We start from the raw sequence: 16,027 nt of genomic DNA, 5'->3' as shown, positions 1-16,027 counted from the left end.
TCCAGAGTCCATCCTGCTGGTTCTGTGACTGCTGACTGTGCACATGGGGCCGGAAGTGGCCACAGGCAGGCAGGTCATGGGTTTATGAACTTCCTTCACTGAGGAGCAAAATAGCCCAGTAAAGAATGTAAACATTTCTCTGTGCCTTGGTTTTTTCATACGTAAACCGGTGTCAGAGACAGTATACAACCTTCCAGGCCTGTTCTGATAATTAAATGCTTCCTTGGAAGAGGTGAACTAAGTGCCCAGCACAGAGGAAGCACATGGGATGCGCTGGCTAGCTGTCAGGATTCTGGCCCGAGGTTTCCTGGGAGACCTGTCGTCAGACCCTCCCCTGTTCTTTTGTCCTGCTGGGTTTCCATTTCTTTTCTGGGTGGAGCTGAGTGAGAAGACGGGGACCTCTAAGTAGTCAGTGGTTTGAAAATCTCTCAGGCCAGAAGCTTAGGAACTTAGAGGATGTAATAAGAATTTATCTTAAAAAATGGGAAGACTATGAGTCCTTGGGAGAGTCTCCTTTGGCTTTGAGTCATTTCTCAACCTGCAAAACATGAATGCTCTGGTTTATATACCGAGGCCCCTCTCCTGCTCCGGCCTGCTGATACGTTTTAGGTCTTGCTCCCCTCTGCCCTCACTTCCTGTTCAGGACTGGGGTCCCTAGAAACACAGCCTCTTTTCTTGGCAGCAAGGCTCAGAGGGTACACAGGCCAGTGTTAACTTGGGCTTGTCAGCTCAGAATCTCTGGGGACCCTGGGCAAGTAGGGGCTGAAGATGGGCAGCTGCCACCCTCTCTGTCGCCACATCTCTGTCAGTGTTGGCACAAAAGACTAGTTTCTGCTGATTTTATGACTGCTGGCAAATCATTTAACTGCTGAGGCTTACTTTCTACATCTGTAAAATGGGGATAAGAAAGCCTGCTCCCTTAGTTGGTCTAAGCCCCAGATGTTAACACCTAACTAAGCACTCCCTTAGTTAGCACCAGAGTTGGTCTAAGGATAGATGAGGTAATGGGTGGAAAAGAGCCTGGCATGCAGAGTAGTTGTCCAGAAATATGTGTTGGATCAAGAGAGTGTGATCAGGCCTGGAGAGTCCTCAGGATCTATCATTTGGGTGTTGGTTATTCCTGGCAGATTTTCCCCGAGAGGTTAAAAATGCTGTGGATAAATAACCAAATATCAGACTTCACTTCTGGCCAGGGTGTAAACCTATCAGGCCCTGGCTCATGCTGGCCCTGGATCCACCATAGGGGAGATGTGGTGACCAGCCCCTCTCCCAGCCATTGTGACAGGCGCTCTGGGGGCCCACAGAGGTGTGGGAATCCACCACATGGTCTGATGACTGTTTTTTCCCTCCACAGGTATAGCCTTCACAGACCTCCCGGTAAGTACTGCTGTGGGATCTTCCGCTCTGGCCCCTAGGGGCTGACAGGCATAGTGCAGGCACAGTGGGGTCCTGCCCTCTCCTCAGCCAGTGGTATGTGCTGTGCCATCAGCTTGAAAGTATCAGTAAGGGGCCCTGCCAGCCTTCTCTCTCCAGCAGCAAGGCCTGGTCTTCCTCCATGACTCTTAGCAGGTGACCATGATTTGTGGCATTTCCAGAGGCAGCCGGCAGGTTGGGGACAGTGTAGGCAGAGATGAGGTAGCTCCATGGCTTGGCTGGTCTGAACCAGTTCTGTGTGGCTTATACCCAGTGGACTTGTGGGCAGAGTATAGAAAATTGTTCCTGAAGTGTTAGGGAGCTGGATCCGTGTACATCCCCATCTGAGATCCCTGAGGAAAGCCAGCACCCTTGGGGAGTGAGCCTGCTATCATGCAGGGTACCCCTGAGCCAGAGAAATGAGCTTTATGGTGAAAAGGTCAGGTTTTCCTGCTGACTTAGTTCAGGGCTCATCCCACCTCCTGCACCCCAGTCCTTCTTGCTTGTGAGTCATCCCGGGCCTCGTCACATGCAGGGCCTCCACCCAGAATGGTGGGAGTCTGGCTTGGCTGTGTGCCCTGGCTGGTTCTGGAAGGAGGAAGGGTTTGCTGGCCCTGGGGGCTACTTAGGGATCCTGGGCACCCCTGTGATGCTCTAGGAATAGGAAATGCCCTCATGATCTGAGGGCCCTCCTCAAGCTCAGTTTACAGCACCTCTGTCTGTGTATCAAAATCCTTCCCTCCTGCCTGGAGTCCCCAAAGGGTGGGCTGTGGTCCTAGGTGAAGTGCACAAACACAGGAGGAGAATTCTGACCCTGAGTGGGGAAGGGTCTAGTGTTGGAGATGTGACACGAAACGCTCAGACATGGGTGTGACGGCACTCTCTGCCAAGTGCTGAAAAGGCTGAGCCCAGAGTGCGGTAACAGCACGTGATAGGAATGATACGGGGCCTGATTATGGAAGGTGGAAGAGAAGACTGGGAGCCCGGGGACAATGGGGAAGATGCTGGCGAGACAGTGGGCTGTAGCATGGGAGCCATAGGAGATGTGAGGGAGTGACCTGGTAGAACCTGGTCCAGGGAAGCAGGGAGCCTGACACCCAGAGGACATGCCCAGACGTCCTCTGGCCAGAAGATCCTCCTCTAAGTGAGCCTCAGACAGGAAGGGCCTTTCTTTACCCTTTTCCATTGTCAGGGGGTCCAAACCACTTAATGTCCTTGGCCCTACTCTCCCCTTCTTCCCTTCCTTTCCTGTCTCCCCGCATCCTTTCCTGCCCCCTCATAACCCCTTTTTTTGTGTGGTAAAGGGATCCTTGGTCCTGATCGCTCTGAGAGGAGTCATCACCCACCCCTGCAGCAGATTTTCACAGGCATGCCTGCAGGGTGGTGGGGTCCGGCCTGCCTCTGTGTGCCCTGGCCAAGTCCCAAATGGGGGCCTTGGGTTTTGGGGATACTACAGCCTCTAATGCGGGGAAGGAGACTCCGCATTGAGCCTGGCTTTTCTTTTGCTTTTTCCCCTCTAACTCTGGGGAGCAGTTTCTCTGCTCGGGAGGTGGGCAGCACTTGGCTTAGCCCTGCCTCCCCCCGGCCATGTTGCAGTTCTCTCAGAGCCGAAGCAGCAGCCTGCAGGAGCCAACGCCTCCCTGCTCTGTGCGAGGGTGAGATGAGGCGAGGCCCTGCTGCCCCCGCTTGCCCTCAGGGCCCAACTGACATTTCATTCTCCTCCTCAGGCCAACCTCTACCCCACCGTAGGCCTGCAGACACCCGGGGAGATTGTGGACGCCAACTTTGGGCAGCAGCCCTTCCTGTTTGACATTGAGGACTACATGCGGGAGTGGCGTGCCAAGGTCCAGGGCACTGTCCACTGCTTCCCCATCAGTGCCCGGCTTGGCGAGTGGCAGGCGGTGCTGCAGAAGTGAGTCCCCCGCCCCTGCCCTTTCCCTCCCTGCCCCCTCCCAAGGGCCTCACTGTCCTGTAGACCCCTGAACTGCTGCAAGCTGCTCTTGGGAACTCTAGTGAGTAGTGCTCCTTCTGGAAAGCACTCCCAGGATGACTCTGCCTGCTGCTTTCCTGCCCCTCTCTTAGTTCACTTCTCCAGAGCTGCTCCTGGTTGAGCCTGTGCCCCTCCACTGGATCAGAAGGCCCTGGATGTAATATCACTGGCAGGGCTGTTTCTCTTCCCCAGCTCATCTTGCAGAGGATGTACTAGGATGCCCTGTGGCCTCTTCCTTTGTGGACTTTTTTTCCATCATAGGGAGTATCTGTCATGCCGTGACTCTGGCCTCAGGTCACTGCTCAGGGTCAGATCCACCTAAACCCCTCGGCTCTGCAGCAGTGGTGGTGGGAAGAGAAACCTCCCTAGGGCCCACCTAGCTGACTCTTGGCCGATTAATTCCCAGACTCTCCTGGGGGCCAGTCTTGCTGAGACGCCCAAGGGAGGTCAGATACAGGTCTCTCTTCCACTTGCCAGCTGCAGGCCTGAGTGGGGCAATGAGCTGTACCCACTCTGCCAGGAGGTGTGTTAGTTTGTTTTGGCTCTCAAGGATGAACAGAGGAAGGCTGGTCCCCTCCTAGCCCGGGTCATTGGCCTGTAGATGCCAGGGTCCTAGAGTCCAGGGGGTGGGGATGGGGTATACACTCGGTTCTTCGTGCAGCCTTTCTTGAGGGATGGATATTGTGCGAGGACTGAGGCAGGTGGCAGGTGGCCAGAGCCTTCTCAGGAATAGCAGCACGACTCCATCTTGTCCCCAGCCCCAGAACTTAGAAGCAGCCCCTCCTTGGAGGGCCAGATGGTGCCAGTCCCCACAGTAGGCTTGCTGGGACAGGCAAGGGGAGGGGTGAGCTGCCCCAGCTGTGTGGGGGAGGGGCTGATGCTCTCAGCTGACAGGGCCTGGCCTCAGCACATGGGTGTGTTTGTTTATGTGTATGTATCTGTGTGCCTGTGTGTGTTCATAGGTAGTATTTGCTAAGTATTTCATATAACCCATATCCTGTGACTTCATATAATTTCACTTTAGGGGCATTGTTAATGGCTATATTATCTCACAGACACATTTTCCACAAGCCCCTTGGGTGGCTTCCCTTGGTGGTAGCTTCAGGTTATTTCCTCTCTCTCGCTTGAGTAGGTCACCCTTTTATACATTAGGAGTTTTCCATATTTAAGATTATTTTCTGGGTATCCTTTCAAGAAGTAGAATTACTGAATCAAGGGGACTATACATTTTAGTGGCCTCTGATATGTGTATATGTGTATGGCCTCATCTGAACCTTGTTTTGTCAAGAATTTTTGCCCTTGTGTTTTTAATAGTATAATTATTATAATTCTTATTTGTAAGAAAATGTTATGAATACATAATTTCATAATAAGAGGTCGTATATATTGACTTCTTGCTTTGTGCTAGGCACTGTATATGGATCGTCTCATTTACCCATTAAAACATAAGGGAACACCCAACTGAACTTCTGAGCCTTCCACAGGACAGCCCTACAGACATTCGGCTTGGGCAGTTACAATAATGACATTGACATATGCACACACCAAGGTGTTCACTTTCATGCACATCAGACACGAGGGCTCCACGTGTGCTGCTGCTTATGTGTGCCAGTTTCAGGCGGGATTAAATGATTTCTGGGCATCAGGTTTCTCAGGGCCATCTCCCAAAGACTGTGTTCCTGTTGGCCATGTTACTGCCTGAAACTGTGGCTTCTGGACAGACCCTAGATTTGTGGTCTATTGTGGAGTAACCTGGGTCATGGGTTAGCTCCCCATCACCCTCTAGAGCCAGCACTCCTGAGGGCCAGGCTCACCTGAGCTGGAATGCTTCTGCCAGGCATGTGGGGCGCCTGCACAGGAGCTCCTGTGTCTGGAGAAGGTACGCACGTGGCATGCCTCATCCCCATCTGGGCTGCTGCCAGACTGCTTGGCTGGCTGCCCTCCCAGGAAGCCCTCGGAGAGGCTCGCAGCAGCTGTCTCTGGGTTTGCCACAGGTCACAGGAGGCGGCCGCTTCTGTGAGGAGACGGTCTGTACTTTCCTTATGTACTCGTGTTACCACACTTGCCCGCTTGTGGGCAGCATAACCCAGAGAACTGCAGCCACTCCTCAAGCGGCGAGGACCACCCTGGTGACCTGCCCCTCCCCCTGCCTGACTGCATGAGCCCTGGGGGAAGTTTTCATTTGGTTTCAGCTCCTATATTCTCATTCTGTGGAGATTGCATCTTTAAGATATGTTTAGGGAGATAGTCTGTCCCGCCAGGGGGTCAGTGAGAAATGTAGTTCTTAAGTGTCAACCTTGAGCATTTCCTTTTTTCTAGCATGGTCTCGTCTTACCTGGTGCATCATGGGTATTGTGCCACGGCCACGGCTTTTGCCCGAATGACTGAAACCCCGATTCAGGAAGAACAAGCATCCATAAAGAACAGACAAAGTAAGGTTGACTCTCCTCTGCCCCTACCTTCCCTCCCTCACCTGTCCCTGCTCTTTGGCTCGTGGCAGGCTTGGGTAACCTGTCAGGAGTCTGTTCAGCTCAGATCCTCCCCAGAAGACCAGCCCACCACCCAGCCCTGAGCCCTGCTTCTATCCCTCTTTCAAGGCAACACTGCCCCCAGGGACTGTCCCAGCATAGGATGTCTCCATGCAGGCGTCCTAATGCACTCTTTGATGGCTGGCTGCAAGCTGGGCCCTGTGTGGCTGGCTACCCCCGCCTCCATGCTTGTTTCCTTCCCCCGGCATGCTGGATTCCACTTAGCCCCCCATTCATGGTCTTCTGGAAAGAGTGTATTTGCATCTTACCAGTCCAGTGCCCTGCCTTGTCCACCATTTACTCAACCTGAGTCATTTTGCCTGCCCCTGGCCAGAGAGAGGATGAAGTTTTCAGACGGGGAAGGCTGATGCTCCATGGCTGCTGTGGTAGAACTCGCTGCTTCCCACCTCTGCTCCTGCCCTTTGCCTTTGAAGGAGCCCAAGGAAGCTTTCCTGGTGTTCGTACAGGCCTGCCTGCTGTGTGTGGGGGGCTCTTTTGTGGAGGAAGGTGTGGGGAAAGAGGAAACAGCCCAGAAAGGAGATCGGGCGAGGAGCGGAGAGTGAGGGAGAGTAGGTGTGTGGACACGTGTCTGTGTGTGCCTGCCTGGGTCTCTTGGAGCCTGTGTCTCTCTGTGCATGTGGATGTGTCTGTGTCTCTCAGAGAATCTGTGCCCAGCCTGGCAGACGGGAAGGGATCCCAGACTTGGGGTCTGTGAGTGAGAGAGGCCCAGACCCAGAAGGCCCTCCCAGCAAGACGCACCAGGCCCCAGGGCAGGAGCACGATGCCAAGGGCCTTGTTGTTGCTAAGTCGCTTCAGTCGTGTCCGACTCTGTGCGACCCCATAGACGGCAGCCCACCAGGCTCCCCCGTCCCTGGGATTCTCCAGGCAAGAACACTAGAATGGGTTGCCATTTCCTTCTCCAATGCATGAAAGTGAAAAGTCAAAGTGAAGTTGCTCAGTCGTGTCCGACTCTTAGCGACTCCATGGACTGCAGCCTACCAGGCTCCTCTGTCCATGGGATTTTCCAGGCAAGAGTACTGGAGTGGGGTGCCATTGCCTTCTCCAGCCAAGGGCCTGAGAGGTGTCAATGCCGGAGCTGCCAGCATGAGGAGGGTGGTCTCCTCTCTCAGCAGGGGCCGCTGCAGCCCCTGAACACCACTGAGCCGTGGGCACTAGCCCAGAGACCATGAACTCCCATTGCCATCCCTATGAGGCCTGAGGAGAGGAGTCTGGGTTTAAGAGGAGCCTGTCAGGCCACAAAGCTGCCCAGGTGCCCACTCCCAGATTACACTCTCATAGCCAAGACCTCTGCCCCTGCCAGGCCCCTGGCAACCTGTGCTCCATAGGCGCAGGCCTTCGAACTCGCCCTCCTGCTTTTCTGGGCTGGGGCGCCCACTCCTCCCTTTCCCCATGATTCTCTGAGGACTCCTGACACTTGACAGAAACCAGGATCTGTTGTGGGCCTGGTGGCCAGGTTCTTTCTTCGGTCTCTTCTGTGAGCATCTCAGGGGGCTTGAGCCTACCCACTGGACTGGTGGCTGGCCTGTGCCCGGGCCTGGCAGTGCGGAGACGTGTGGGGGGTCTGTGGCTGCTCTCTCACTGCCTTGCTCTTTCTCTCCTCAGAGATTCAGAAGCTGGTGCTGGAGGGCCGAGTAGGGGAGGCCATTGAGACCACACAGCGCTTCTACCCAGGGCTGCTGGAGCATAATCCCAACCTGCTCTTCATGCTCAAGTAAGTTTGGGGCCCTGCCAGCTCCCCCCGTTTCCCCACTGGTAGTGGGAATATGCAACCCGGACCAAGCCCAGAGCATGGCTACTCTGCTTCTTCCGCAGGTGCCGACAGTTTGTGGAGATGGTGAACGGGACTGACAGTGAGGTCCGCAGCTTGAGCTCTCGAAGCCCCAAGTCCCAGGACAGCTACCCTGGCTCCCCCAGCCTCAGCCCCCGACACGGCCCCACTAGTTCCCACACGCACAACACAGGTCAGCCGCTCTCCGGAGGGCTCTGGGAAGAACTGGTGTGGAGAAGCAAGGCCATCCAGACACCCTTCCCCAGGATGGGCTCGGGGCTTGCTGCCGGATGTGGGGGGGATGGGAAACGGGACCACTGCAGTTACTCCCGGGCCCCCGCTGGGCAGCATGCTGGCCCTCCTCTTCTGACCGTCCCCCGGCTTTTAGGAGCAGACAGTCCCAGCTGCAGCAACGGCGTCGCCTCCACCAAGAGCAAACCGAACCACAGTAAATACCCTGCACCCAGCTCCTCCTCGTCCTCGTCATCCTCCTCATCCTCCTCATCTCCCTCCTCAGTGAATTACTCAGAGTCCAACTCTACAGATTCCACCAAGTCCCAGCCCCACAGCAGTACCAGTAACCAGGAGACCAGGTACCTGTTCTGCTCAGCTTCTTCCTCCCGCTCTGTGCCCACTGCAGCCTGTCCTGTGAGCAGCCCCCTGCCCTGTATCCCCAACTTCCCTACCAGCTCTGTGCCTGGAATAGTAGTTGTGGGCCTGCCAGGCCAGGCTTTGGCTCCAGCTTCCCGTCTAGCTCGTGATTCAGCTGCCGCTTCCGTTGGCCCCATCTTTCTCCAGAGGCGCTGGCACTGAGAATGTGGTTGCCTCCAAGGATACCAGGCCTCCCAGAATGCCCCAGGGTCTATACCAAAGGAGTTTTTTCTGGGCTCAGCTCTCAGCCAGACAGTTTGGGCCGGTAGAGGTTGTAGACTGCAGACTGTAGGTGGCTCTCAGCACCCCGGCTTGCTTCAAGGCTGACCTGGGTTTGGCTCCTAGACATACCTGTCATGACTCACTTGCCCTGGTCATTGGGGATCTAGAGGTGCATAGAAAGGGTGTGCCAACTCAGAAGAGGGCCGGGGGGACGAGGGTCACAGAGACAGCATCGGGACTGGAGTGGGAACGAGGTGACAAGCCTCTGGGGATGGCTGGCGTCATAGTAGGGCCCAAGCGTTGGAGCCTGGGAACCTGGGAGCTATCCTTTCATGCCCTTTGGGGACCTCAGTTTATCCACAGCAGCCTGTGGCTGAAGCCTCAATGGAGGCCCACCCAGGCTGCTCCAACCACATTCCCTTAGCCAGCTCCCATCTCCACCCTTCTCCACAGCGACAGTGAGATGGAGATGGAGGCGGAGCATTACCCCAACGGTGTGCTGGAGAGCATGTCCACACGCATCGTCAATGGTGCCTACAAGCACGAGGACCTGCAGACGGATGAGTCCAGCATGGGTAAGGCCGTGCCCTCGCCTGCCCACTGTTCCACAGGTGGCCGTGCTCAGTCCCGGTGCCCTCTCCCCTCGGTGGGGGTAGGGGTGGGGCTGGGCAGGCTGATCCACTGCCTCTGTAGCTATCACAAATGGGTGTTTGCGATGGGAGGACCTTGGCCTGCTGCCCAGGCTAGGTTACCGCATTAGTGGCTGGAAGGGGTTGGTGAGAGCAGGTACCCTTATGAACCCCTTGCATCTTGCACAGGGTGGGAGAGGGAAAGCTTCCAAGTCCTGCCTGACCCCTAGACCCTATGCTGGGTAGATTTTGAACAGCTCAGCTCAGGGTGGCCCCCCTGCACCTCTTAGCCCTCGCTTGCCTCCACCAGAAGTGCACTCCCACCCGCATCCCCATCCTAGGTCCTTCTTGCCATGTTCTCTTTGGGGTCCCCACCCTAGTCCTCCCTTGTTTCTTTGTGCCCTCCCAATGTGCCCCCTGCTGGGCTCTGGGTGCAGATGATGGGCATCCGCGGCGGCAGCTCTGCGGGGGCAATCAGGCGGTCACGGAAAGAATTATCCTGTTTGGCCGCGAGTTGCAGGCACTGAGTGAGCAGCTGGGGCGGGAGTACGGCAAGAATTTGGCCCACACGGAGATGCTGCAGGTATGGAGCAAGCCAGGCCTTCGTACAGAATGGGCCCCTGTTTGGTAGTAGGGGGGTGTGGTGACTCTGGGAGGGCACTGGGGGCAGCAGCAATAGGAGAGAGTGAGCTCTAGATAAGACCTCAGTGGGAAATGGGACATCGGGGTATTTTGTGCCTCCCTGACACCATGCAGGGCCCCGTATCCCCCTGGAGCCATGGGGGGTGTTGGTGCGTACCACAGTCCTCTCAGAATTGCCCTGTTCCTTAGGATGCCTTTAGCCTGCTTGCCTACTCAGACCCCTGGAGCTGCCCAGTTGGCCAGCAGCTTGACCCCATCCAGAGGGAGCCTGTGTGTGCCGCCCTCAACAGCGCCATTTTAGGTAAGTGGTTCTAACGAAAATAGGCTGTCCCAGGAGTGCCTGGGGTGCCCAGTCACCCCTTCCTGTTTGTCCAAATCAGGGCAGCGAACTCTGCCTAGAGGCTGTCTGGTGGCCCGCGGGACTCTTGGGCTCCCATGACAGAACCCTGACCTCCCTCTGCCCAATTGAGTTGGCCAGCTAGATCACAATGGGCCCTAGACTATGACCTGGGCCCAGGCCAGCTCATTGCTCCCAAGAAAGCTAAGGTCCACAGGCTCTTGACAGGGCCATAGCCTGGTGGTTTGGACACACATGGAGGCATATGAACTCTTTCTTCCGAGAGATTCTGTCCACTCCCCCCAGCCTTCTGCTCCCAAAGGAACTTGGACCTGGGCTCAGCCCTGATCAGGGCAGTGATCAGGTCTTGTCTCTTCTCCACAGAGTCTCAGAACCTGCCAAAACAGCCCCCGCTGATGCTCGCCCTGGGCCAGGCATCTGAATGTCTACGGCTCATGGCCCGAGCGGGCCTGGGATCTTGCTCTTTTGCCAGAGTCGACGACTACTTGCACTAGCTGACCACACTGGCTGTCCCCGCCTGGCCCTCCCTCGGCCCCAGGGCTGGAGCAGCCCTGCCCTCCATCGGCACCTGGTGCAGGGACCCAGAAGCCACGGGCAGAGCCCACTCCTCCTGCCTAGCCTCTTCTGTTCCTTTTCTCCCTTTCTTCCTTCCTTTCTTTTTCTCCCACCTTCAGTCTCTCTCTCTCTCTCCCCCCTTCACGTGCAGCGGCCTATGACACAGTATTGGCTGATTACTCTTCATGTAGCGCCTTCTATTTTGAAAAGAGGGGGGTTGTTTTGAGGAGAGGTTGGGGTTTTTTAATCTTTTTTTTTTCCCTCCTCCTGACTGAGCCACCAGTATTTATCTCTGGAGAGTTTGTGCTGAGCTGGTTTCTGCTAATTTAGTGCTGAAGCCTATCCACGTTGGTGATAGCTTATTATTTTCATAAGTAAAAAAAAAAATGAGATTATATATATAAATATATATATTAAAAAAAGACACAGTATTTATCGTAGTGTTAGTGGTCCAGCACCTCTTGGGTGAGGCTGTCCAGACACCATGTTTTTATTTGAGTCCAACTCATCAAAAAAGAATCATCTCTGTCACCTCAGCCAAGGGATTTCTTTATTTCAGGCTTCCCCTTTGTTGAACCACAGGCCCAGCTGCAGCCTAGGGAAGCCCAGTAGGCTTTGGGAGCCTCATAGTGGGCAGGATAGGCTAAGCTGGTTTGCAGCATCCGAGAGGTGTGGATGCCTAGGCCTCTGAGAGTTGAACTGAGCAGAGAACTGCAGGGCCAAGGGGCCACAGAAGAGATGACTTGGCCCAGGGCTAACAGCAGAGCGAGGGAGGAGAGGGTCCTCGGCCAGCACGCTGTCCCCCATCCTACCCTGCCTCTCACTGCCTGCCTTGACTCACTCTCTCTCTTCCCTTTTCAACATCCCGCCTTTCCTTGTTGTTAAGATGGCCAAATACTTCATTTCCTCTAAATTGATTGCCTGGAAACTACCTGCCTTCAACATGAGAGCTGCTGTGTGTCAAGCTGCAGGGAGGGAGTCTCCTACCAGGACAGAGGCCCCTGGGCACAGGGGCTGCCTTCTCCCTGCCTGGGTCTTCACCGTCTCTGCACAGCTTGGATGGAATCGACACTTCCTGTTGAGAAGCCAGGACCTTGTGGAGGCAGATTTGTGGACTGCCAGTCGCCAGAGTGGATGGAACCTTGGACCCCCCCAGGCCAAGCCTCACTGTAGCTGTGCCAGGCAGCTCAGTTTGTGCAGTTTGGCCCCAGTCATTCTTAGTAAAGACTGTTATGAGTGTTTGCTGGCCAGAGGAAGGGACCTCATGGGCTTGACAGATGTCCTACTGTCCATGTCCAACGGATCTTCACAGCTAGTGTCAGAAACCGTCTTAGTACTGCCATCAGGGAATCAGGAGAGGAAGGGCTAAGATGGCGGCCAGGACTTGAGCAGGCTATCTGTGGAGAGGACTGACCGCCCAAGGGAAGGAAAGGGAGGTGCCCTCCCAGAGGAGCAGGAGGAAGGCCAGGATTTCCCCATCTGCTTCACAATGGGAGGGAATGCACAGACAGCCCCTGCTAAGGGGCAAGGTTGGAAGTCAAGCTTCTAGTCCCTGCCTGGATCTGGGCTCTCCATCAGTGCATAGTGGAATGGTTGGAATGGCCTGAGGTGCCCACTGGGACTTGCTGGGCCTACAGCTGAACAAGAGAAATAATTGAGTTGGACTAAATGCTGGTGATGGGGTCAGGGCCTTTGGCTCTGTGCTCCCTCAGAATTCTGTCCTGGGACACAATCCTGAAGGTTGCTGCTTTTTCTTGGTCCCCACTGGGGCCCTGGCTGGCAGCCCAGAGACCACAAACCATCAGAAAGGTGGTGTCCTGTCTGTGAAGGAAATTCATCCTCTGCAAACCTGGGAATGCCCAGCTCCCAAACCAAGGGGTTGGAAAAATCAGGCTGTTAAAATGGTCGGAAGCACTCAGGACTGGGAATTAAAACCAGAGGCTTTTGCAATTGGAATGAAGTTCAGAGACCATCTACTCCACCAATCCTCTCCTCTTATAGATAAGGAAACAGGCCCAGGAGATTAAGTGACTCAACATATGGGGGCAGAACTGGGACTAAGCTCATCCCTGTGGCTTGGACACTGTTTAGGCCTAAAGCTGAATGGCAGGCAAGGGATTAGGCTGGTGAGGCCTCCAGCAATGTCTGAGCAGCTGGTACCTTCAGGGGTGTGTCAGGGGTGGGGATGGGTGCCTGGGCTTGGGTTGTGGAGCGGCTGAGAGGGCCCCGGAGGGCTCAGGACAGCTGTGTGCTGCTCGGGGTTGGGTGTCCGCCTGGCTCACGCTCAGTGCCCACGGCCACCTCCCCATTTTCTGTGCCTTATCTCACTGTTTCAGCTGAGTCCAAGTTGTTTACTCTGTTCCTCTCCAGAGGGGCACTGTGTCCCAGTTGGACAGCTCACCTTTGGGACATTAGCCTTTGCCCCACAAGCCGTGGAGAGGACCAAAATCAAGCTGCTTGAGCCCACTGTCTTGCTGATAGTCCAGGCCTGCCTGCCAACCAGCGGAGCCCCTGCTGCACACCCAGTCCTACCAGCCTACTTCCAGGAGCCGAGAGTGGGGAAGGCACCTGGGAGGAGTCCTGGTGAAGAGCTGGACTTCAGCCAAGGAGGCAGGAGGAAGACCTGGCTCTTTTGGGTCGTTCAACTCTGGGGGAGCAGCCTTTCCCTCTTACCTTTTCCTCTTGTTCCACCAAATGGTCGCTGTTTTCCAGAGCAGAAACTGGCGGATACACAATGATAGCCAGAACCCCTGTTCCTCACCCACCTGGGTCTGTAGCTGGACGTGGGCTGGCAGAACAGGGACACCAAGAGATGGAGAAGGGGGCTTCCCAGCCTCCAGCAACTTCCTAGCCCATAAGCAAGCACAAAGATGAGGCAGAGATCTGTCAGAGCTGAAAGTTCCTTTGGTTGCTCACAACTCAGGTATGCACACCGTGTGGCAGCTGGGCAGCAGAGCCCTACTTGACCGCAAGTCCCGTGCACCCAGACCTGTGGCCAGATTGTGGACTCTGGCTGCCTCAGGCGCCACCTCTTTGCATAGGGTTCTCCTCCATTAGTAACTACAGCCGACTCAGACATCCTCCACATTGTGCACACTGGTTCTGCCTTTGTCCTCGCAAGTTGATACTTGGCATTAGCATGAAACTTGTGGGTGTGGGAGGGTTTAGAGAGAATTCTAACACAAAACATCCTATTAAATTGTACTTGAGAGATGAAAAAACTCCTGTTGTATTTTGACAGAATTATTTTTATTAAAATATACATCCATGAGCAGTCATGAGTGTCTGGTCTCTGTTGTGAGTCTTACTGGGATTGAACCATCCCTAATGTAACACAGGTGTCCTGGAAAGCTTGGCCCCTTCCCAGTTCATTTGTTGGGAGTCTCCAGGGCCTTGGTGTCTCCTCAAGGACCCTCAAGACTTTTGCAAGACCCCAAAGAACATAGGTACTCAAGCTTTTGATTCTCTCCTGCGAAACGGCCTTCATCCGAAACAACAAGTAGCAAATTCAAAAAGGTGGGCCATAAGACCTCCTCTCCTCAAAATAAGATATTTATTCACTTATTTGGCTGCGCCAGGTCTTAGTTTCGGCAATCAAGATCTTTGCTGTGGCACACCGTCTGCCTAGTTGTGGTGCACGGGCTCCAAAGCACATGGGCTTCACTGCCCCATGGCATGTGGGATCTTAGTGATTGAACCTGAGTCCGCTGCATTGCAAGGAGGATTCTTAACCATTAGACCACTAGGGAAGTCCGCAAATAAGATGTTAATACATTCCAAATATGCTCACTTCAGACACTGGACAGAAAGAACTCTGAGGGGTATCAAAATTAGCTTCCTTTCAGTCCAAGGGAAAAACTCATGCTGAAAAATCAGTTTGGGTGACCCTGTGAAATTAACCTTTCTCAGCTTCAGTTTCCCCATTAACATGGTTAATTCTGCTACCCCATGGTAATGAGGATTATAGCATGCATAGAGCAGGGCTTGGCAATCAGAGAAAGAACATATATGACTGCCCTGCCTCCATGAGGATGCCCCCTGGTGTGACAGTCCTGCTCCTGCCTCAAGCTGCCTGCTCTGCCCACAAGGCACCAGGATTTTATGCAGAGGAGGGATAAAATAGATGCTTCTGTTCACTTGGAGGTAAGATTAGAAGCAAAGAAAAGGCCAAGGTCAAAAACAAGAAGGTAGGTTTGAGAAATATTTAGCGGATGTTAGCACAACAGGAAATGGCAACCCACTCCAGTGTTCTTGCCTGGAGAATCCCAGGGATGGGGGAGCCTGGTGGGCTGCCATCTATGGGGTCGCACAGAGTCGAACACGACTGAAGTGACTTAGTAGTAGTAGCACCACAGGATGAGTGACCCGATGTGAGGGAGATTAGCAAGAGACAAGGCAGTTGCATGCAAGATAATACAGGGAACCGGTCGGTGGTGGCTAAGTCACAGGCGTGAGGAGGTTTGCTGGAGAGCATATAAACCCGTATCTCAGACAGACATGTTTCCTGGAACTGGAAAAGGATTCTGTGCCCTAGTAAACAGCAAAAACTGTCATGGATGCTCCGAGTAAACATCACCTGCTAATTAAAAGCTCTAAAAATTCTGTCTTAAGATGTGTAGCTTAATCCAGCATTTTCCAAACTTGCATTACTACAGAATGTTTCACTCAAGGCCATTTTACAGGACTTTCAGGGAAAAGCTTCTCGCTTCCCGGCCTTTTGGCTAAGATCAAGTGTAGTATGGGGGTTTCCCAGGTGGCAGAGTGGTAAAGAACCCGCCTGCTAATGCAGGGGATGCGAGAGACTGCAATTTGGATCCCTGGGTCGGGAAGATTCCCCTAGAGTAGGAAATGGCAAACTGCTCCAATACTCTTGCCTGAAGAATTCCTTGGACAGAGGAGCCTGGTGGGCTAGAGTCCATGGGGTTGCAAAGAGTCAGACACCACTGAACGACTGCGCAAAGGGAAAAGCTAGTGTAGAAGGAAAAGTGGAGTATTAGATTAAGCACAAATGTCCTGGTTCCATAAGTAAAGCCACAGTAAATTCACTTCCCTCCAGACACATTTCCAGCACAGCTTGTTTTATACTAAGGTTTATAGGTTATTTTCACTGCTCTAGCGGACAGTCTGGTGAAACAAAGGGTAGTCTCATTACAAAGTCGTATTTATTGGGGGGGGGGGAAACCGGTTCCAGTAAAGAGATCAAGGGGCACTGAGGCCGCAGTCTTGAAAAACACTGACATGTAAGCACAA

The 16,027-nt window shown here is 54.1% G+C and overlaps 1 protein-coding gene across 2 annotated transcripts in view; it reads left to right on the top strand.

The window, feature by feature from the left end:
- RANBP10 (RAN binding protein 10) overlaps nt 1-14,051 on the top strand; it is a 60,412-nt gene extending 46,361 nt beyond the window's left edge. The window contains exons 5-14 of one of the 2 annotated variants that reach the window (XM_006072007.4): nt 1,355-1,377; nt 3,141-3,325; nt 5,723-5,835; nt 7,555-7,663; nt 7,765-7,913; nt 8,109-8,313; nt 9,047-9,204; nt 9,660-9,805; nt 10,054-10,165; nt 10,586-14,051. In XM_006072007.4, coding sequence (XP_006072069.1) covers nt 1,355-1,377; nt 3,141-3,325; nt 5,723-5,835; nt 7,555-7,663; nt 7,765-7,913; nt 8,109-8,313; nt 9,047-9,204; nt 9,660-9,805; nt 10,054-10,165; nt 10,586-10,716 — 1,331 coding nt within the window. In that variant the 3' untranslated portion in view covers nt 10,717-14,051. The remainder of the gene's footprint in view (nt 1-1,354; nt 1,378-3,140; nt 3,326-5,722; nt 5,836-7,554; nt 7,664-7,764; nt 7,914-8,108; nt 8,314-9,046; nt 9,205-9,659; nt 9,806-10,053; nt 10,166-10,585) is intronic. The other variant, XM_006072008.4, reaches the window with a different exon arrangement.
- Nucleotides 14,052-16,027: the final 1,976 nt, after the last annotated feature.

Source organism: Bubalus bubalis, chromosome 18, assembly GCF_019923935.1.
Source record: "Bubalus bubalis isolate 160015118507 breed Murrah chromosome 18, NDDB_SH_1, whole genome shotgun sequence".
Taxonomy (NCBI): domain Eukaryota; kingdom Metazoa; phylum Chordata; class Mammalia; order Artiodactyla; family Bovidae; genus Bubalus; species Bubalus bubalis.
Note: the sequence above shows the minus strand (reverse complement) of the source record. Positions and strands in the feature narration are given on the sequence as shown.